We start from the raw sequence: 21481 nt of genomic DNA, 5'->3' as shown, positions 1-21481 counted from the left end.
TTGCTGTAAACTGAAATGTAGTCAAATTATTGGGCATTTCCCCCTCACTTTTCCACTCTTTTCTAATGTAACCTTGAAGAAAATTTATCAGTTGTGACAAAATATATTTTATTGTTAAACATAAACAAACAAAATCAAGATGAGCACATGAATACAATGGACCAATGGCCATATGTCTTTATTCCTATAAAAACTGTGTAGTGATATCTATACAAATGACCAAAAACTAAGGTTACAATAACCAAAAACAGTAGCAGAATGACATTTGGCTGTTAAAACAGTTAACACAAGTAGACTTGATCTACTTCATTCATAATTAAACAAAAGTGAGCGAATAAAAGAACAAAAGCCATAAATAAAAGTAACTGCGCTTTAGTTTATTTCACAGATATTTGATTCCACTCTTTATTTTATGAAAGCTACGTCAGGAATCTTTCCTTCAGCCTGGAAAGAGAAAACAAAAGGAGATATTTCAAAGCCATGGCCTCACAATAGTGTTTCTATGTTGATTTATAGACAGAACAATTATCATTATTATTATACAATTTAAGTTACCTTCAACTGAGTAAAGATCTGCGCTGCTCTGCTGAAGTCCCATTCATTGTCTTGTAGACACCTGTTAAAGATGTATGTTTAGATGTTTAAATACACAATCATACACAAGACCACAAAAAGATATGTGCAGGAAACAAAACGTACTTCTGTGACCACTCCAGGTTCATGCCAGACTTCTGTGAGAAAGCTGTGAGCATCTCTTGCTGCTGTGCAGTGAGGGTGGGGACAGGGCTGGAAGATGGAGTCGGGGCAGGAGCCACGAAGGCTCGGCGGATCTCCTCTGTTGTGGCCATTCGAATGAAAAGCTGGTCGTTGACAATGCACAACCTGTCACAAAAGAACCACACACAGAAAACATAAGGATATCTGGATGTTTCTGTTATACACAGGAGAAGCTAAACGTCCTTTTTGTTTGTTGGTACAATTTCTGATTAGGTTCATCTGCAATACAGTCTGCTGTCAGGCTCTAGCAGGAGACGCACGCATGTAATATGTTTGATATATTTAACTTGACCGTTATGACTCTCTGACTCTAACACAGCGTGTTACCAATTTCATGAAATACACATTTTTCTCTAGTGATTGGTGGGTGCCAAGTTGTTGCAGACTGGTCTCAAGACGCAGACTGAAGCATAACAATAAACAAACACTTCGTTATGCACCACAGGAAGATCATATAAACCGCCGGGAGCTCAGTAAAACTCACCCAGAATTTCCTGCTGGGACTGTGATGAAAACTCGAGAGAAGGCCATTGTGGATTCTCGCGATTTCCCATCAACAACAACTGAAACAGACAACAGACAGACAAATTAGTAAAGAAATCAACAGGTATGCCCCTTTGTTCAGGACCAATTCTAAAACTCTGACTAAAACAGCTCACCTTCTTTAAAGACTCCACTCACTGTGAATGACAGTAGTGTATTCTGTAAACGGAAAACATGTTTTGAGAGAATTAGAACAATAAATTGCTTCAGAGGAAAACGTCAAGGTGGATGACAGAATGAAAACCCACCGTGTAGGTGTTCACATCAATCGTAAAGGAGGCGATGTCGTGCTGAGTCTTTGGTAGCTCGTTGAGGAAAGCCACCACGTTCAGTCGTGTATGCTTCAGCAGTCGAAAGCGTATCGCTAAAGAAGTCAAAATTTCGAGAGGGAAAACATGAGGAGACGTCTCAAATCCCGACAACCTCAATTTAGACAGTGAAAGATACTCACTGGAGTCTTTGACTCTCTTCAGGTTTCGACTGTCTTTGTAATACTCTCCCAGACTGCTCCTAAACAGCAGAGGGACAAACAGACTCAATGTTAGGGGAGGACACAGAAAGAGCAACCCATGCAAACATCTTGTCAATGAAAAGCTTAATTCTGCTTTGTTGATGAAAACACCCAAAATATATTAATCAGAGTAGTAAGTTATCTACAAATGTGCTTGTGTCCTCACCTGGAGGGGTTCTGGGTGGAGTAAGGTGTTGTGATTGATAATGATGCTCCATCATGATAGGCATCCAGGAGCGGCTGTCTATCCCCCGAATCATAGATACTGTAGTACCTGCAACACAGTCACAAGCCATGAAGTTAGTTTCTGTGTTTGTCCTTTTCCCCAAAAAATTATTTCCTTAAAAGCTAATTAAAATTAACAAATAAAAACATTAATTGTTCAGTGGGCACATTATCAGTGCACCAACTCTAAAAAAATTTCAGGGTTTTCCTCATTACTAAAAAAGGAAAAGGAGAAACTTACTGTTGCAAGAACCGAAGGATGTGCGCCTTGATCTCATCGGAGCCAAAACAGCTGCCCTGGAAAGTCACACAGGAAAACATTTGTACAACGCAGATTAAACTAATTCAGTTAACAGTAATATAGACACAATGCTGAATATCAGTGAGTAAAACTATACATTCAGCTAACCTTGCAGGGGGGAATAGTGGTGGGCGTTTCCACATCAAATCCAATCGGTGGAGGGAGGTCATGACCATCCTGAAGTGAAACACACAAAATTATCGTAAAAGTTTGGTTTAACATCAATAAAGCAATACAAAAACTAAAATATGGAGATGTGCGTATCATATGAAAGATAATGACCATTTTAGGGTTTCCCAGGGAACACATGAAACAAAACTACTCTGATCATTTTTCCCATTTTGGCCAAAAACAATAGAAATCAAGAACACCAACAGATTCTTCAGAACATGACATTTATTGGAATATTCAAAAGGATTTTATAGCATCTTTAGGTAAAAGAACAACTAAATAAAGGAGAATGACTTCAAAGATAGTGAATTTTGAGATATAAATGTGGGAACCTACCAGTCTGAGAAGCCGGGGAAACCTCTGGCGCACAGCACTGGTATGGGAACAAAAACCAAGAGCAGGAACGTTATCGTCACAATCCATACCCATACACACACAAATAATGTTCATTACTGTGGGTATAACTGACAGTCACACCTGCTGATCCACTTAATGTCATTTTGTGCCTTTCAGTTGAATTTTTAGGACACTACACTTTGAGGATGAAATTAAAATGTTTCATTACAACCAGTGTCACAAAGGATTTAATCTTCTGTGTGTACAAGGAAATCCACAAATCAACTTAGCGTTTTCGTCCTTCTCATATTTTTTGCTGTGCTCTTTTGAAGTTTCCCGCACTGAAGTGTACTTACCAGCTGGTATACTCACCCTCTCCCCCATTTTGGTGACATACACAGATCTGACATGGAGCAGCAACACAAGCACACTTTTCTAGGAGCGCACACATACTAACATGCAAAGTCCCATGATTTACGAGACCACACCAGGATCCAGCAAACACATTCATTCTGAAGTATTAAAATAAAGAGATTATGCATTGCTGGGAGAGAGGTGGTTACAAAATCTCTGGCCAAGATGTTGGGGAACAGATGAGTCTACGTCACCAAGAAAACAAAACAGGTGAAGTACAGTTCAGTGACATACTAGCACAAGTAGCCTAACATTCAGAAGACAGTCACTATTCATCATTTGGGTGATTTTCATCAGCGTCTGTGCCCACGATTATCAGCAATTAAAGCAGACCTGAGAAGAGAGCCGAACGGCAACGACAGCAGGTCTCTAAGAGAGCTTAGCCTAGCAGTCCCGCCGCTCATTCTGTACCCATCCCCTGCTGCTAAAGTACGAAATTTACCAGCTAACTTTCTCACTCTGAAGAGTAAATAAACTTTCTCTAAGCTTTTTTTTTTTTTTTTTCAAGTAAAATTTGGGACCAAACCTCTGGTTAAAGAGGCGTAATCATGACGTAGAGTGATAATCATCTAATAATAATTGAGCTTTTTCGTACTGGTCACAGCCATCAGAAACTGGAAGAGGAAGTGTTTTCATGTTGGGGTTTTTTCTGAACTGATTTCCAGTTCAGAACATATTTTCTTCAGACGTTTTGTCAGGGATATTTGCCAAACTCTCCACTTCATTCACAGACAATCAGAGGCCCATTTTAGGCAAAAGAGATCAGACTTAGTGGGAGTGTTTTCTCTCTTTGGCTCATCACTGGTCATTGATAATGACATTTCCCCCTCCGCCTCATCCCAGCGGCTTTACCCTTGAAGTCCCGTCTTCTTCACTTCATCTCATCAGTGAGTCTGAGCTCACAGGGACTGAGGCCGAGTAATCGTGACTGTGCCTGCCTTAGGTTGTCCCAGGGTTTCGAGGTGGGATCTTACCCGTCATGGGCTATCCAGCCTTCCATACTCGCCTGATACGGGGGCCAAGTGGGCAGGGGTGCTATGAGGGGAGGGGACACACTGGCTGTGGAAATTTTCTTTGTTTCATCCAAAATTTGTCGAGATGAAAATGGCTTGCCCACTCTCCAACAGAGAGTCTACACTTTTACAGTACTGCTCAAAATCTCATTATGGATCCCTGTTTTTGAAATAAATCAGATGTGAAATGCTCACTTTTTTTTGCTTTTTGTTGCAGTTTTTGTTTTGTTTTTTAAATTAGCATGCTTCTTATCATCTGCAGTGTGACAGTATTTTTACAGCAGCTTATGGGATAAGTAACCACAATGTCAGCAGGGGAATACTAGGCAGAGCGCCGCCTAGAGTGACAACACACAAAGATGAGACCAAAGCTTGAAAGGAAGTGCCACAGAGAAGCTGAACAACCGTCAGAAAGAAGAAGTAGTGCTGTTCACACTGCAGAGGGTTTAAGCAAGCTGAAAGGAAAATAAATTTTAACACTGTGCAAATTTACTGTGGTCAGATGTCCTCTCAGCAACTTTTGAAAGTAAGAAATGATTAGTTTGCAGTGCGAAAAAGAAACGTTAATCATTGAGTGGGAAAAACACGTTCAAACCCCGCCCCCCCCCAAAAAAGCAACGACAACAACAAAAAAAAACCCAAAACATTTAAATACCCACAGATCCTTGATTATTTAACGCACAGCACATAGCTGAATACTTGTGTATGTCACTACAAGTGTATAGGTATAGGCACAACTGCATGGATATTTAAAAGTCTGTATGCAAGTAAATCTGTACATAAATGACAAATATTAATCAGTTATCATTTCCATTTAGGGCGTTTTTAATATTCCTCAACACAGTGACAAGATCAGAAAGCTTATGGTGTATTTAAGTCAACTGGTACGTCTCCTTCAACTTAAAAAAAAAAAAAAAAAAAGATAATATCTGCGAGTTACAGTGTTTCACTCACAGAAAACACAAGTCGTTAAAGTTTTTATGAGTTGGCTCTGCTTGGTCCAAGCGTTCATCCTCAACTCCTGAGCAAAATGGTTTGTTACTTTACAGCCATCTTAAACATAAACACAGGTAACTGATCTTGTTTTGTAGCATCCTGCATCATACTCAGACAGCCACACACAGTCACTGAATTATTTCTGTAAGAATTACTTTTTCCAATCTCGTGAATCGCTGACTGACCTAATGTATGAGGCCTGGTCCTTGAAGACGTCACACAGAGGGTTTCGAGTTAGCCACAGCTCCACCAGCTTCAGGCCTTTCACCTTGTCCAGCTCCCGATCAGACTTTAGCTGGAGAACCACACAGAATCAGGATTTTTTTTTATTTTATTTTTTAAATTGCACAAACATACACACGCAACGTGCAAAGGACCACTAGGTCATGTCTGTTTATACTTCTACAAACTGAGTAGTCAGTCTCACCTCATTTTGGGAAAGATTGAGAGTTTTCAAATTGGGCACCTTGGTAACCAATTCAGCCAGTTCATCCAGTTTGTGAATACGGTTGTTACTCAGGTTTAAGGACGTCAGCTGGCAAAATGAGACACAAAATGATAATGAGCACACTTAAATGTGTTCCATTACTTTATAGCAGCTACAGTAGATTATAGAAGTGCCTGTGCTTCTGTCACTGCACTAATGTTACCTCAGGAATGTTTTCTTCAATGATCTTGATGACAGCTTCCATGTTAGTCTTCCTGTTCAGGATCACTTCAATGTTTTGGGACACCAGGTCTGTCATGCAAGATAAAATTAGCAATAAAACACTACACAAACATGTTAAAGTGTTGTTTTACATGGCAGTAAATAAAGTTCTGCAAGGTACAGTTTCACAGGAGGATTGATTTGACTCTTGGTGTAAAACATCACAGGAAGCCATTTAGAACAGGCATTCAATCGCCATTTTGCAGAGATGCAAGTATTGTAATAACAATAATAATCATCATCATTTCTGTAAGGCTGGTCAGAAACTTACTTATAAGTATGAACCGTGTGATCCTGGTAGCAAATGTATGTAAAAAAATTTTTTAAAAGATGCGTATAATCACCTGGGTCTGTTCGAATGTTGTTCAAGTCGAGTGCTTGCTGGGAGGCATCGAAACGTTTTGCCATGCATTGCTGTCAGATAAAAACAAGAATCAACACATTAGCCTCCAAAACACCACAAATGGTCACAATGGCAAAATAATTCTCCTCTGAACTCTCTCCACCACTCAGGTCAGATCACTTCTGTTGAATCAAATGCAAAAAGAGTTTACCAATTTAATAAAATGAATGCAGCGAAGCAGCCACCACTTTACCCGTTTGCTCAATGCGTCCAAATATAACAACACAAATAAACTTATGGTACAGTCATATAAAAATTTCAAAAATTTATAAATATTTTATTAAGGTTCTACTAACGCTCCTAATCACTCCCCATAGTTGCAGCTTTACTCTGAAAACACCTGACTGGGACAATACACATTTACAGTTATTATAAGTAGGGTTTGGCTAGAATATAGCAGCTATTGGTAGGTCAGTGGTCTGCTTGCTTGAGAATTTAACATGTATTTCCCAAAAACACCAGAAGGTGGTGCTTTCTTCCTTTTTGTTGTGTTGAGTGGATAGCTGTACACTCATCAGTGAGTCATTTTATTGTTGATGTTAAGTTCATCATAACAAAGTCCTGAACATTGTGCTTGGTTAGTTTGGGGCGCTTTGCCTTTATGGTTGTGAAACTGAGATGTCGTCATTTTAAATCATACTGCCTTACTACATTTAGCAGTAACGGGTGAAATGTGTATTTAGTCAACTTTGTTTTCTGCAATTTCATTCTAAAAATGTCTCTACAAACAAGACAAGCGCCATACTTGGCATTTTTTGACAGGGAGTCAGGTTGAGACGATCGGTTAAAAATGCAGGCTAAAGGCCGCCTGTCTCCAACTTCTTAGAGACACGACAAACTTTCACTTTCACTCATGACATGTGCATCACTAAAATGAAAATGCTTTGCTTTGAGGTTCTATAATTCTGTGACCTAAACTGGTAAACTGCATTTAAACGAACGTGCTATTAACATCACTAATAAACAGTTAATATATGTAAGAACGACACTTTAACAGTGTACTTAGTACTAGAACACCATTAGTTTGAGCAACAGACTCTCACAATGATTAGAGAAACTCAAAGACATTTTGAACATTACTTATGAGGCTTTTAGCCACAATCACTGCCCCCACTCAGGTGCTTCCTACCTTCAGGTGCTCCAGGTGTTCAGGCTTCAGGTCAGAGAGGAGGAATGACGGTGGAGCACTTTTGTTGACGTGCACTTCGACCTTGGAGAAACACAGATGGAAAATGACAAATCAATAACTTAAGATTAAGATTGTTTGATTAATGGTTATTCATTATCTTGTTTTCACATTCAAGTAGGTGGATAAACACTCAGTAGCAGCACACCAATGATCTGTGACCTTAAGGCAACAGCACAGCAGAGTACAATAGGCGTGAACAGTACACATGACACAAAAACCTATCGATATTATTACACCAACATACCTTATAACCATCGGTGTCTGTGATCTTATGTGAACACTTGTGTAAAGCACTGGCAACAGAGGAGTCATCCACATAGAAATGGACCCTGTTATGGTCCACGTGGTACTGGATAAAGAGGGCAAGACAAGAAAGAAAAAGATAATACAATTAAAATCGCCTTAGACTTACCTTACAAATTTTACTACATGGGTACTGCAGATATTTTCTGAATAATTGTATAGGCACAAAGAATTACATCATTTATTTTATCAGAACACAACATACAGAAACTTAAAAAAGCTTACTCATACATTTGCTACTTCAAGAAATATATAAAAAGGTATTAAATCTGTTTACAACTAGTAATTATAAGTGCTTAAATGCACCTGTATAGGGTGGTACGGAACGGAACAAATGTTCTGGAGAGCTGGGAGTAGCCACTTCTTGTCATATTTTCTTCCATGTGGAATCTGCCAAACATACAAGAAACAAAATATAATTTCTTTATAGATTACAAAGTGGTTTCTTTGACTTCCTGGGGTGACCGTAATGATACACACCGTTACTTTGTACCAGCCCGATTGGTTTTTCCCTCCTCCGCCACCTCGTTCTCCTCCTCTGAAGGGACCACCCCCTCCACCTCTGCCTCCACCTTTGCCTTGTCGCCTGTCTCTGTCAAACCGTCCATCTAATTTCCTAAAAGGTCTTCCGTATGGGTTACTAGGGAGAACACAACAAGGCAGTATATATTCAGGCATATGGCCACACAGGGAAAAGAATCAACGCAATTTTTAAGTTCTATTTCTCAGTATTCTGTCTTTGTACAAGCAGTTTATTTATCTATTATCATCATTGCAAATCATGCCATCTGCCAAAGATTAAGTCACAATTCTGGCATGTGAGGCGCTTTGATAAACTACCAGTTTGTTGTGCCTATCTAGATTTTTGCAATCTGGTGTGTGCAGAGCAGAAGGGCTAAAGGTACCAGTAGGTCGGTCTCAACGTGACTCATCAATCATATATCTCGAGATAGCAATAAGGAGATTCCTGATAAAAACCTCTGTAATTGCGTTGTTTGCCATTCTGACTTGTGTTCTGATTCTAGTTCAAAACCATTTCCATCATTTAGGGGTAGACTGCAGCAAGTGTGGTTATGATATGCACAAGCAATCACCAGTGTGCCAACCACAATCATTACAGGACTTTGCATCAGGTCGACAGGAGTCAGGTTTCAAAATTACACGGATAAATGCTCTGTATTTTTCCTTACATTCAGTGTTACTTTAACCTTTTGTCAAGGCCCAACACAGCTTTCACACTCGCAGTTCTTATTGTAGTAATGGTAATGGCCTGCATTTGTATAGCGCTTTTCTAGTCCATAGGACCCCAAAGCGCTTTACACTACATTCAGTCATTCACCCATTCACACACACATTCACACACTGGCAATGGCAAGCTACATTGTAGCCACAGCTGCCCTGGGGCGCACTGACAGAGGCGAGGCTGCCGGACACAGGCGCCACTGGGCCCTCTGACCACCACCAGTAGGCAAACATGGGGTTAGTATCTTGCCCAAGGATATTTGACATGCAGCCAGGATGCAGCCTGGGATCGAACCACTGACCTTCTGATTAGTGGCTGACCTGCTCTGCCACCTGAGCTACAGCCACCCCTAGTAGACTTAAAATAAATAAAGAAATAATTACCCTACCCCAGTGTTTGTGAAATAGTCACACGCATGTACTGGCAGAGCATGAGACACAGACAGGCAAACTTATTAAAACACTGCTTTACAGTGGCCTCCCTTTTTATTACCTGGAATATTCTCCTTCATCAACCAGTTTTTCATTCAAGATGTGGAAACTAGAAAAAAAAAGTCACACTGGATGCAGGACACGAGCTGATATTTTAATAATTTCATGTTATAATTTTTAGCTGACTAACAAAATCACTTATTTTTTCTCAGTTCACTTTTACCGTTTCAGTCCTGTTCACTTTTCCTGTGGTATTATTCATGTCAGCAAAGGAACAGAAGTGAAAATGGTCTGGTGCTCTACTTTCTCATCCTGTGCGGGCTATTCAAGATGCAACACCTTTCCTACAGCTTCACATGAAATCCACATCAAACACCTAAGACCTTGCTGTTTATGTGTTACTCACCTTACAAGAAAATGATACATTGTGCAAATGTTCTTTTCAGTTTAAAGCCATTAATTGTTTACTTAGACTAAAGTATTACTGTGAGAAGTTTATCAGACAAACTCTAGCAAATGCATTCAATGAAAGTGTAACTTATTACACTTACAATCTGTTCTGGGAGCTGCTGTCCTGACAGCCATCACTCATAGTTACATCTCCATCAGTATCTTCAAGCCTCGACCGTGGTCCAGGACCTCCAAACCCTCCTGAGTGGTTTCCACGCTGGCGGTCTCTGCGAGACCTGTCATACCGACCCTTGTGAGGGCCTCTGCCTTTACGGTTGCGAAACTGTGGTGCGGTTCTGTCATCATGCTCTGTAACGGAGAAAGTAAGTTAGCTCACAACCTAAATATCACATCTCAGCTACAAAATACAAGCAATAATAACCCCCCAAAAGGCATAGGTTATGAGTTAAATTAAATCAGCTACTGTACATGGACTAGATAAGACTGAAAAGAGCTCAAATGACTGTTACAGATTGCAATGTAAACATTAAAGGAAGCTTACAATTTTAAATACGCACTCTGTAGCAGATTTTAATTAAGCCTACACTTTTGCAAATTATGCACATTTTAAAAAGTCCTTTAAATATCCAAGACAAGCCCTGGTCTTGTTGATCTCTGCAGTAACTCTCTGGACTCATTTTACCAGCGAAATAATACAAATATTCATGGCGTGGTACTGGGTAAACATGTGTCACAAAATGACACCTCCGAGATGCCTTCGACATATTTTTACCTCCGTGAACCATGAAATCGGTTCTTCTGACCTCTCTCCTCACCATAAAGTCTCCAAGATCTGTGGAAAGGTCGTTAAAAGTGCAGTAAGTTTAAACCTGCAGTGAACGTGGCTTCTTACCGTTGTAGTAATGCCCGCCGTCCGCCATATTTCTCCAATAGTGTTGGATAACAGCCACAACCCAGAGTAAAACAAAAAACAACAATGCTACTAGTGGTGGTTTCTTTTCTTTGTTTCACGGCACTCAAAGCCAAGGCTGTCGGAGAAACTCCAACATTCCGAGTGGACCAGCGGAAACAAAGGCGACCCCGACGTGACTGTCGGCTCGTAATTAGCAGCTTAGCTTAGCTTCCCCTGCCGAGCCCAAACGAAAAGACAAAGCCGGAAACACAACTGGGTTCTCTTCCGGGGCAAGAAAAGGGAGCGGACAGTTGAAACAAACTACGGTGGGATTATGGTCAAGTAAAAAAAAAAAACAAAACAAAAAACAATGTACAAATCAGGTTTTGCTAGCGTTAGCTTCGACTTACTTTTGCTTATATATGCGCAAAACCTATAGCGCGAAGCTTGATGTAGGATATCCGACCACTTAAATCACACACGAACCTCTTTAAAAGGCTCACCAACTTCTGTATTTCCACAAAGATGAGGGATAAAACACAGACAGCTGTCTTTTAAGTTAGCCAACGGGCCGGTCTGTTGTTTTTTTCAAAGCTGCGCCAGTATGCAAATGTATTTTTTAAAAAAACTACAGCGGTTTCAAAGGGTATACAAAATGGGGTTGTCTCGTTTAGCAACACTTCTAAAAACTATATTGTTTGAATTTGAAAATAATAATTTCAACATCATGTAACACTGAGACCTTTGATAAAAACAGAATCACATAAGATTCATTTAGATGTGTCATTTCCTAAACCTACAGAAGTTTTTATTCTAATTTCAGCGCTGCACAAATCATATCTCAGTATGTTGTTTTGACCAGCTGTCAGTAATCCTCCAAATAACTGTAAAGTTCCCGTGACATGTGCACAAAAGACTGATTTTTAAAAGTAAGAAAAAAAACCCAGGTTATATTAATGACTCACTTCTATTGTTTGTGCCACTGAAGCATAAAACCAGGAGCACTTTCAATGCAGGAAGGTGCAGCTGGAAGCAATAACAATAATGATGTCCCAATAAGCCCTGACAGTGAACCAGCACGGTTTAATACTAGCAGAAATATCACAAAATGTCATAATAAGCTCTTAATATTTTATTCTGGAATTGTCCAGAGGTGCTTTTTTTTGTAGAAACAGTGCACTTTAATATGGCCTATCAGGATTTAAAAAGGAGTATAATTTGATAATATTTCGCTCAAAGAAACTTTAGGATAGGGTCAGCTGTACAAACTGTGTTTTATCGCAAATCGTGACGATCCTGGCTCTTAGTAACCAAACTGCAACTGAATATATATTTAATTAATATAAAAACATATGCATTTAAAATATTAGCCTGAAGGCTTCCGTTAGCATCACACCATTTAATTCTCTGACCAGGTAAACAATAGCTACACCTTCCTCCTCGGTAGCATGCTTATTTATTTTGTAAATTTTCAATGTTAAGGCAATATCATTCACAATGTCTGTTTAAAACACGAAGCATAAGCAGGTGTAAGCGATTAGACGGTAATGTAAACCCGGGCTAAACGAAGCCGAGAGAATAATAGGAGTCAGACTTACCATCATTCACCACATGTGTCACCACGGCCAGGTTGCGGTAGTTCCTCTGAAACATGATCACTTGGTCCTCTCAAGACCACTTAAGCTCCCAGAAAAAACTTACTTTCTCCTTGAAAAACTCCTTTTCAAAACAGCACCAGATTCTTTGTCAGCCTTCTTGAGCGAAATTTGAAGTTTATGCTTTTTTTCTTTTTGGGCAACTTTGTGAGCAGAAGCTAAGGTTAGCTTGCAGCTAGCAGTATCGTTCACGTTGGCTGCCCAGGACCAGTTTCAACATTTACCACTAATTTCTTTTTTTCTTTTTTTACCACCTTATTGGTTTTTCCCCCCATAAAAGTACCGAAAACATGTCGTTTTAGCTCCTGTCAGTCGGTCTCTCCCGCTCACTTGTCTCCTGAAGCGCCAACAACATGGCGCCACCTGGCGAAACGAAGCTCTAACGTCTAATTACTGCAGCCTGAGCGCTTAAACTGCCACAGTATTAGCATACTTTAAAAAAATATATTTAGGCAAATGTAAAATTTTGTATTTTTATGGCATTTTTTTAAAAATAGATATTTGGCTTAAATAGTTTTATTATTAACAAAGTAATTAACTTAATGTAATTCAGGCATCTATTTGTCAATCAAACACAAATTATTATTAGGTTGTTAAACAATAACAAAAGGGGAAAAATTTAATTTTTCTGCTGTATTTCCTGTTGTTAACTAAAAAAAAAATACAAAATTAAGTCATTGTCATTTTTAACAATAGTCCGTAATAACAGCTCCAAAACATTATTGCAAACTTCTGCATCATAATTTGTGGTCTCTGTTTTAGACTTGTCACATTTTAATGCCAAATGTGTTTTCAATAGATGGAGCCTTTAATTACTAAAACTATACATTTTCATCTTGACAGTCTACAACCACTAAAATGCTAATTATGATGTCTTAATGTTGGGGGAATATTGTCTCTTGGGCCAGATATTTCTATTTTTCTAAACTTTTGAACACAAAATATGTACTTGAATTTAGCTGAAGTACATAAATCTGTTGAAACCCTAACCCTAGCTCTGAGTCGTAACACTTTGCAGAAAAAAGGAATTTAACAAGTAAAGTTAGTCTGATTATTTTGTTATCCTCTGTTTCTCAATGTCAGTGAGAAACAAAAACATATTGTTATAGCCTAGAGTTCAGATCACCGATGATGTGTTAGACCTCACAGGGTTAATAATTGTAATTGTTTTACTGCTTACTTTTCAGTTATTATTATTTGCCTTACTTTAAATTAAACACTCAGCATTATGTTAACAATACTTCAGATTTGCACAAATCATATCTTTCAGTCTTCTTCTTTCGGCTGCTCCCTTTAGGGATTCCCACTGTGGAAATCTGTCTCCATCTCACTCAACCCTTTGCGTCCTCATCTGTCACACCAACCCTCCTCCATTAATATTTTCCTCCTATTTTTTTCCACTATCCCTCCTCTGCACATGTCCAAACCATGTCAGCCCTGCCTCTATAACTTTGTCTCTCTGATGTGCTCATTTCTAATCCTGTCCATCCTTCAGCTCTGCCACCTCTAGCTGCACCTCCTGTATTTTTGTCAGTGCTAGTGTCTCACTCCCATCTTGTAAACCTTCCTTTTCACTCTCACTGTTCTCTTTCTGTCACAAATCACCCCTGATACTCTTCTCCACTCACTCCACGCTGCCTGGACTCTCTCCTCTCTTGTGCCCCATCTGTTGCTTTGGATGGTTGACCCGAGATATTTAAACATCCACCTTCACCACCTCTGTTCCTTGCAGCTTCACTTTTAGATGTGTTTTCACCTCTCCATGCTCTCTTCAGCCTGCCTCCTTCTCTCACTTCAGATCATAATGTGTAAGAGGTCAGGCAGGAGTCTCTGTGGACTCCTGCCTGACCTCATCAGTCCACCTGCCCATCACCACATCAAATAAGAAGGGGCTCAGAGCCGATCCTTCCCCACCTTAAACTCATCCGTCACTTCAGCTGAACACTTCACCACTGCCTCATGCAGTGTAATACATATATGTACATTCTGCACATTCCCTACTGCACATTACCCAATGTATATACTATATATATATAATGTTCATCCTCTACCCCCCCCCCCCCCCCCCCCCCATTTTTGCACACGTCGAGGAGTGTGTCAGGTTACATTTCACTGTGTGTTATACTTGTATAACTATGTATGTGACAAATAAAGAACCTTGAACCGTGACATATATGCTTTTTGGCTGCACCAATCCAGCTCACTGAAATATTTCACTCAACCTGCTTTTTGCAATGATCGAATGGATTTGACTGCCCTGAGATTTCAGCTGTTAAACTCTCACTGCCATTTAGCATTTTATTTATCTACTTTTTTGCATATCACTTGGATGTCTGCAACTCATTGATCATTTTATATAAGATGATGATAATAGTGACATGGATATATAAAAACCCAACAGAAAGAAGCATTCTTATTTTAATTTTATATATATATATATGTGAGGTTATTTATAGCCTATAAAACTGTGAAAAACATTTCAGCTGCATCATGTGTAAGTAATCTAAATACAAACAATATAATAATACAATACAAACATTGTGGCTGTGTTTTCTTCATTGGTATAGCTTAATCTGTACTTAACCCATGTTTTTTACACATACTGTCTTAAAAAAAAGATAGAGCACGAGGCTGTTCAGTCGATGTGCGCATTATGAGATACCTTAAATGAGCTTATGTTGCAACAAAGGTAAGCTGTTTTAGGTTATGCAGACCAACCACATTAAAACAAACAAGACAGGAGCATTTGTAAACAGATCTCCAGCAGAGTCATTCCCAACCCATGCCTCTTCACTGGGCAAGCCCCTGATCTGTAGATGTTCCTTGGATTGTCCGTCTTTTGCAAATGAGAAAACAAAAAGGTCTTTGTAACATAGTAGTTTTAACTGTCAGAGTATGTACATACTGGATGCACAACCACATATCTATGGATTTTCAGTACACTGAAGTCCCTTTTTCCTCCTCCTTAGCCCCTGAAGACACAATCTCCATTAACAAATCAAGTCTCTTCCAGTGAATGAAACCATTCCGATGTAACACCAGTCGATTTGTCCATCTCATCCACTTACAATTGTGTAACGACTGTCAAAAATGCACATTCACAGGCTTATTTGCTCCTCCTCACAGCTCTCCTCCTGCTGCCAGGAGGCCACACTGATGGCCTGGGCTAAAGATGCGACGAGAGAGGACAGACCGATGAGGTAGCCGTCCTCCCTGCTACCCTCAGACCACGGGACGTTGTGTCGGAGCTCCTGCGAGTCAGGCAGAGGCGTCGTCTTTCCGAAGTCTATCATCCATACACTGGCCTTGCTGTGGTCGTGGACAAAGAGAAGCGAGCTGCCAATCACCTGATCGATTAAAAAACATAAAGGTATTGTAAGAGTGGCTATGATGAATTCATGTGTTTTTTATTTATCGTACAATTGAACAAGATTCATCTCTACATGTAGACTAACCTCATGAGTTCTGAAAAATGGCGAATTCTTTAGTGCGTCACTCAGGGCCAGGAGTCTGGAGTGGTACGCTCTCTGAGAACACACATGGGTGGAAATGTTTAGCAACAGAAAATGGTGAAGCTATGATAACTAAAACAAATGGGATCTATTATGCTTTTCCTTGTTTTCAGTGTTACAACAGTGGATGCTCATCTTAGACATGGCCAAAGCTTTCAGATAACCAGGTCAGTGTATGTGCAGCCAATTGGGCTGTAGGCTGCACTCAGTGTCACTATCCCTGGGTCTCTTCACGGTTCTGAGTTTTTAGAGTTTTAGTTTCATTTTGGGTTTAAGTATGCTTTAGGTTTGAGTTGTTTCTCATTTTGCTTGAGTAACTTTGTGTGCCTGTTTACGAGATTTTCAAGTTTACTTATTTTGCGTTTTGACTTTTTATTAGAGTCCTAGTTCAGCTGGGTCTCCTCGCTGCCCCAAATACCCCTGTGTGACAATTGTTTCTGTCTCCTTGTCCTCGTGTGTTTTCCAAGTTTTATGTTTGTGTATTTTCAGTTATATTTTGGACTTTGTGGGGTTTTTTTCCTTTTGTGGTTTATCTGCCAACATCTTTAATAAACGGATCATTTTTAGCTCATTCCTGCCTGCATTTGGGCCCACATTCGACAAGTCACGATGACACTTTTTCACTCTTATTTGTAAAAGAAAGACGATGCTTTTAATATGGTCACAGCTCTGCCAGAAAATGCAGGTCTGCTTTCTCCAAAAATTAAGAATGAGAGATGTGAATGAGCAGAAAATCCAAAAGTAATTTTACATTTTCTGATCATTTTGTAAAGTGGTTGGTGTTGGATTATTCTTTCAAAATAGTTTGGTCTGGTAAGTGTCTTTAGGTATACACTGCAAGAACTTTGCACTTCTCTACACTTTTCCCTACGACCATGACAGGTCACAGCAGATGTAAGTCCTCACCAGGTTTAGCTCCACTTAGGGTTTCTTTATCCTCACTTTTTCCACTTGCTTGCTCATTAAGGATTGCATTCATTATCAGTTTTGAAGTTGCCAGTTCTGTTTTCTGTTATCAAACAATTTTTTTCTTACTATGACATGATTCCAGTGCGTTTTCTAAAGGAAAAGTTTTACATGTTAGCAGAACTGACCAGAGTGTGCAGCTGGCTCCTGGTGAAGTAAAGCAGTGCCTCAGTGACCTGAGCTAAAGTCTGAATCTTCCTGAAGTCTCGCTGGATGCTACCATCCTCCATCTGACTCACAGAGACAGAAACAGATACTTTATCAGATGGATACTTTTAATAAACATAAACAGTGCAGTTCCTTCCCTGGCCTTCACTCCTACCATAATGCCCTCTATCCTGAAGCCCAGCGTGGACGTAGAACTGATTGAATCCCTCCACTGAAGGTAGCGCCATTTGGTGACTCCCTTCTGTGCATGTTCCTCTGCTGACGGAGCAGAAGGGTCCATTTTCACCATCTTCTGGTACATATCGCTTCGCAGAGGAGCTTTGACACGAGCTTTGACTAATTCATCCTCTTGGTAGGTTCTAGCAAAGAAAATGTAGATATTTAGTTTTGACAAAGGGGTCATTCAAACAAAAACACCAATATCAGACTGGAAATAATGGTGTGATATACCACAGTGAGTGAAATTCAAGGGGAGGTTTAATTCCTGGCCCTGAGCAGAAAGTGTGGTGTTTAGATGCTGAGGTCTCATAAGGTAAGACTCAATTCATTCCTTGTGGACACAAAGACGTATCTGAACCATTCAAAACGACAGTTCCCGTATCCGTCGCTCTTAATGACTATAAGCTCAGGACCAGGTACAAACTGGATGTTCACGTTTTAATGTTTTGTCATTTTTTTGGGATTCGATATAAAAATAACCTTCCATGAGTTAGTCATCATAGCAAGAACATGATATAAACAATTTATTCCCAAATACCCTTTCTATACATTAAAACCAGTGTAGCGTATTATTCATAAAATCTGAAATCTTGACATTTTCTCTCCTAGAAAACTCACTAAGCCCTTCACGTAGCTGAATGTTAATATTCTGCAATCAAGACTTGATGAGTCACCTGTGAGGGACGCCTTACCTGACTCCCATCTTGCAGTCCATGATGACGGGCCTCTTCAGGCCACTTAGCAGATCCTCCAGGCGGATATAGCAGAGCTCCCCTCTTGTTACCAAGCCATGATACTGTGGGACAAAGGGTCTCAGCGGGTCTCTCATCAGGCAATCCAGGCAGTTTGCTTCCACTTCACTGTATAGTTTCAGCACCTCACCTCCTTTACTGACCTGGAAGTTACCTGATGACATCAGCAAACATCAAGAAGAGATGAAATTATTGTTCCCATACAATCAATAAGGCAATAAGTGAAGGAAGCAGAGTGATGGGTACTGCCTAAGTTCAGCATAGTAAACTTTTTCAAGACTGACACCTCAGTAAAGGTAATACTGAGCTTCACTGTCTCCTGGTTTTAACCATCCACTGTTCAATGACTAGCCCACGTCCTAATAATCTTTTGAAACACAAACTAAAACAATGACTAAGTCCATGAAGAGCTGACATAATGTGCAGTCACATGGATATTTACATATGAGTCAATGTGAGTTAATGCCGGCAAGCAGTGGTGATGACATACAGTACATCCTATAGTGACTTCAGTTCATATTTACAAGTCAAAAATGTCCTCTTGGAAAGCTTTGCAATCATGTAAACATCAATGTGTTGGACAGCATCATAGCTAGCATCATTTGGAAATGTGTTCACGCTGATTTCTGAAAGCCTGCACGTGTCTGTGTGGAAGAAACTGTAACACACATGCCTTGATGTCCAGCCAGCTGGACCCAGGAGCTCTGCCGGCTCATAGACCAGTGCATCATGGTCAGGAAGGTTTTCCAGGAGCGGCACTGAGGCATAAAAAGAAAAGCATGTTACGTGAGAGGAGCATTCCTGTCTAGTAGTTATCCAACAACTATTATCTCTAAGGCCAGTTCAGGGTGTGGAGAATACCTTCCATTTCTTTGTTAATAGGTAGGTTACCTATGTGTAAAGGACAAAGACAAACACCTGCAGGGAGTTTGGAGTGCCGAATTTACCTACAACAGGAATAGCAGCATGCATGCAAAAAGAAGCAGGGTAAGCCGGTTTGTTAGTGTGAAGGGCTAAACTTGCTTTGTCACAGTAGGAAAAACAGAGATGTCATTAATAAAATTAACAGAAACTGGTTTGTTTTAAGCGGCAAGTACGTGTGTTTTTACGCACGTTTGCTACCGTGAAATGTCAAAACATTCACAGTGAAATCATAGCTATGGACGCACGTTGAACTTTAATTCTCTGTAATTTGGAAATGGTTCATTTGTACATTTCTTTTGACAAAAGCATAAAATGACTACATAAAATTCTTTGATTTCCCACTTCGGGGAGCCATGTAGTCACGTGGCCTTAACAAACTCTGAAAAATGTACTCCAACAAACAGAACATTCCTCAGCAGTTACGATCTACTTTGTATATACACAAAACAGTCTCTAACAGACACAGAGGTAGCCAATGAAAAACCTAAACCCAAAAGCAGCTGAAGCTGAGCCAAGCATGTTCAGTAGTGCACTGTTACAAAATGACAGGCTTGCAGTTTGGAGGAAATGTCTCTATTACATCATATTTAAGCTCTTCCAATCATACACGCTTCCATATTAAACGTTACCATGCTGGTTTAAAATGTTTTGTAGGCCTGCTACAGCCGACTGTCTGCTATTCAGTGTCTGACAATGCAAACACACTGTGTTTAGAGCGTGCTTCCTATCATCCTCCCTCTGTTCGCTCTTTACTCTCATATCTGCAGCAGCAGCAGCAGCCAGGCATGCAAACACCATTCAAATCTGACTTTGTCAAAGTCCTCTTTCAAGCCCATGCAAATCAGTAGGACCACAGGTGCACAGAACAGTTGAGAAACATGGTTTTACTTTACTTCCATGGAAAACCAGAGCAGCCAGACACATGAGCCAATGCTAGTGTATCAGCCAGGACCCCCCTCCCCACAAAAAATGAGAACATACTTTAAAGCTGCATCTGTGTATAATGTGTTGTTCTCAGATATTCTCACCTTCCTGAATGTCTTCCTCTTTGACCCAGCATCCTCTCCTTCACTGAAGACCTCGTCGCTCTCTGCGGAGGAAAGGTTGAGGGAAGAGGAGGAGGAGGTGGAGGAGTGCAGAAGCTTGGAGAGGATAGGATGTGGGGAGGACCACTGTTGTGTTGTGGACCCCTCTGTCACTCCTGGCAGTTCCTCCTCATCATTCTTTTTTGGGGTCTCCCTGCTGCTCTTTGTATCTCCTTCTACTGCTGAAATAGTCGATCTCCCATCTTCGTCTTCCTCCTCTTCTTTCCTCACTTTCTCAAAGCTGGAGTTTCTACCTCTCCAGTGTTTTCCCTCAGCATTTGCACACCCTTCATCATCATCATCATCATCATCATTAAATTCCTCTTTTTTTTCAGTCTCCTCCACCCTTCTTTTCCCACTCCACCTTCCTCTCTCGCAGCTGTCTGCGTCGACCTCAAAGCTCCCCCCCGACCTCTCCTTCCTCCTAAGTTTCCATTTTGCCTTTAACCAGTCCCTTGGAGATCTTGTAGTCAGCTCTTCGTTTCGTTCTGTGCTTTGAAGTTCTTCTGTTTTGTCTTCCTTCACATTTGTGGCATTTGACTGGCAAGCCATGTCTGAATTGTGCTGATCATCCTCGTCCTCGTCCTCTCCCAGTCCACCTATGCACTGACTATAAGGGGGGAAGCTTTTTGTTGACTGGAGACTGGGTCTGGATCTTAATCTGACCACCCTGCAGCTGCTCGACGGTCTTTCACTGATCAACAGATGTTGATGCGTTTTATCCGATAAGGTGGAAAAGCAGTCATTCTCTACAATTTGCTGATTCTCTATCTCCATCTTTATCCCCTCTGTGTGGTTGTCATCTGTAGTGTCCATCTTTGTGTCGGATGTGAGCCCAACATGTGCTTGTACAACAGCAAAATCTTTACAACAGATGCACAGTTTTGAACACGTTTGAGGAAAAGCATTCAAAGAGTCTAAAAATCACTAGAACGACAACATTTTTTTAAAATGACAGAAATTGAAAAAAAAGAAGAAGCAGCATTAAATGCTCACGTGTATCTAACTTACCTAACCCGTGTCCTCCACCTACAAGTTTTCAGTTACACAAAGCTGTGTGCCTGTCAGTGAGCCACATCCCGTTCTCATTCTCTCTGCTGGTGCCAAATTTTGCATGCAGTGACGCTGTTAAGTTTCCAGAGCTTTATTCAGGGACAGCTGCTGGAATTTGGCCAAGAGTGCCACTGGCAAGAGGACATCCAGGAATACGGTGTCCTCCCTCCAATAATGAATGTGTTTTACAGTGTTTTACTTAAATAGTTACACAGCATTCGAGTGAATAAATGCAAAAAAAGTGTTATTTGTGTAATAAGAAAAAGATGCAAATTTTGC

At 40.3% G+C, this 21481-nt stretch overlaps 2 protein-coding genes across 6 annotated transcripts; both read right to left on the bottom strand.

Moving 5' to 3' along the window:
- Positions 1-152: 152 nt before the first annotated feature.
- On the bottom strand, positions 153-12931 carry nxf1a (nuclear RNA export factor 1a). Of its 4 annotated transcripts, none has more exons than XM_026143659.1 (22): positions 12467-12931; positions 10749-10808; positions 10117-10324; positions 8372-8531; positions 8198-8281; positions 7833-7937; positions 7529-7609; positions 6341-6410; positions 5938-6026; positions 5715-5822; positions 5473-5582; positions 2865-2901; positions 2466-2534; positions 2298-2353; positions 1998-2105; positions 1772-1830; positions 1569-1684; positions 1437-1479; positions 1262-1340; positions 700-882; positions 556-616; positions 153-444 (listed from the first exon to the last, which is right to left on the bottom strand). In XM_026143659.1, the coding sequence occupies exons 1-22, from the start codon at positions 12519-12521 to the stop codon at positions 406-408; spliced, it is 1980 nt and encodes a 659-aa protein (XP_025999444.1). In that variant the 5' UTR covers positions 12522-12931; the 3' UTR covers positions 153-405. The 4 variants fall into 4 exon arrangements, with proteins under 4 accessions (XP_025999444.1, XP_025999464.1, XP_025999450.1 ...); XM_026143679.1 differs by lacking the exon at positions 12467-12931 and adding an exon at positions 11279-11342; XM_026143665.1 differs by lacking the exon at positions 10749-10808.
- A 2139-nt stretch (positions 12932-15070) lies between these two features.
- On the bottom strand, positions 15071-21241 carry LOC113007288 (inositol-trisphosphate 3-kinase A-like). Of its 2 annotated transcripts, XM_026143691.1 has the most exons (8): positions 21161-21241; positions 20093-21012; positions 18814-18898; positions 18081-18294; positions 17324-17528; positions 17130-17231; positions 15979-16050; positions 15071-15870 (listed from the first exon to the last, which is right to left on the bottom strand). In XM_026143691.1, exons 2-8 carry the CDS (start codon positions 20963-20965, stop codon positions 15622-15624), a joined length of 1800 nt encoding a protein of 599 aa, XP_025999476.1. In that variant the 5' UTR covers positions 20966-21012; positions 21161-21241; the 3' UTR covers positions 15071-15621. The 2 variants fall into 2 exon arrangements, with proteins under 2 accessions (XP_025999476.1, XP_025999485.1); XM_026143700.1 differs by having other exon boundaries at positions 20093-21241.
- Positions 21242-21481: the final 240 nt, after the last annotated feature.

Source organism: Astatotilapia calliptera, chromosome 2, assembly GCF_900246225.1.
Source record: "Astatotilapia calliptera chromosome 2, fAstCal1.2, whole genome shotgun sequence".
NCBI classification, from domain to species: Eukaryota; Metazoa; Chordata; class Actinopteri; order Cichliformes; family Cichlidae; genus Astatotilapia; species Astatotilapia calliptera.
This window is presented reverse-complemented; position numbering and strand designations above follow the sequence as displayed.

What these genes read in the sequence shown, in the direction of transcription:
- LOC113007288 (XM_026143700.1), bottom strand. Translation starts at nt 20,965, where the DNA reads ATGGACACTACAGATGACAACCACACAGAGGGGATAAAGATGGAGATA. An exon ending in CCAGCTGGCTGGACATCAAG is followed by an intron (nt 18,295 to 18,813) that starts GCATGTGTGTTA and finishes TGATGTCATCAG; the next exon opens with GTAACTTCCAGGTCAGTAAA. An exon ending in GGAGCCAGCTGCACACTCTG is followed by an intron (nt 16,051 to 17,129) that starts GTCAGTTCTGCT and finishes GTGTGTTCTCAG; the next exon opens with AGAGCGTACCACTCCAGACT.
- nxf1a (XM_026143659.1), bottom strand. Translation starts at nt 12,521, where the DNA reads ATGTTTCAGAGGAACTACCGCAACCTGGCCGTGGTGACACATGTGGTG. An exon ending in ATCCTTCGGTTCTTGCAACA is followed by an intron (nt 2,106 to 2,297) that starts GTAAGTTTCTCC and finishes ACTGTGTTGCAG; the next exon opens with GTACTACAGTATCTATGATT. An exon ending in GAAGAGAGTCAAAGACTCCA is followed by an intron (nt 1,685 to 1,771) that starts GTGAGTATCTTT and finishes TGACTTCTTTAG; the next exon opens with CGATACGCTTTCGACTGCTG.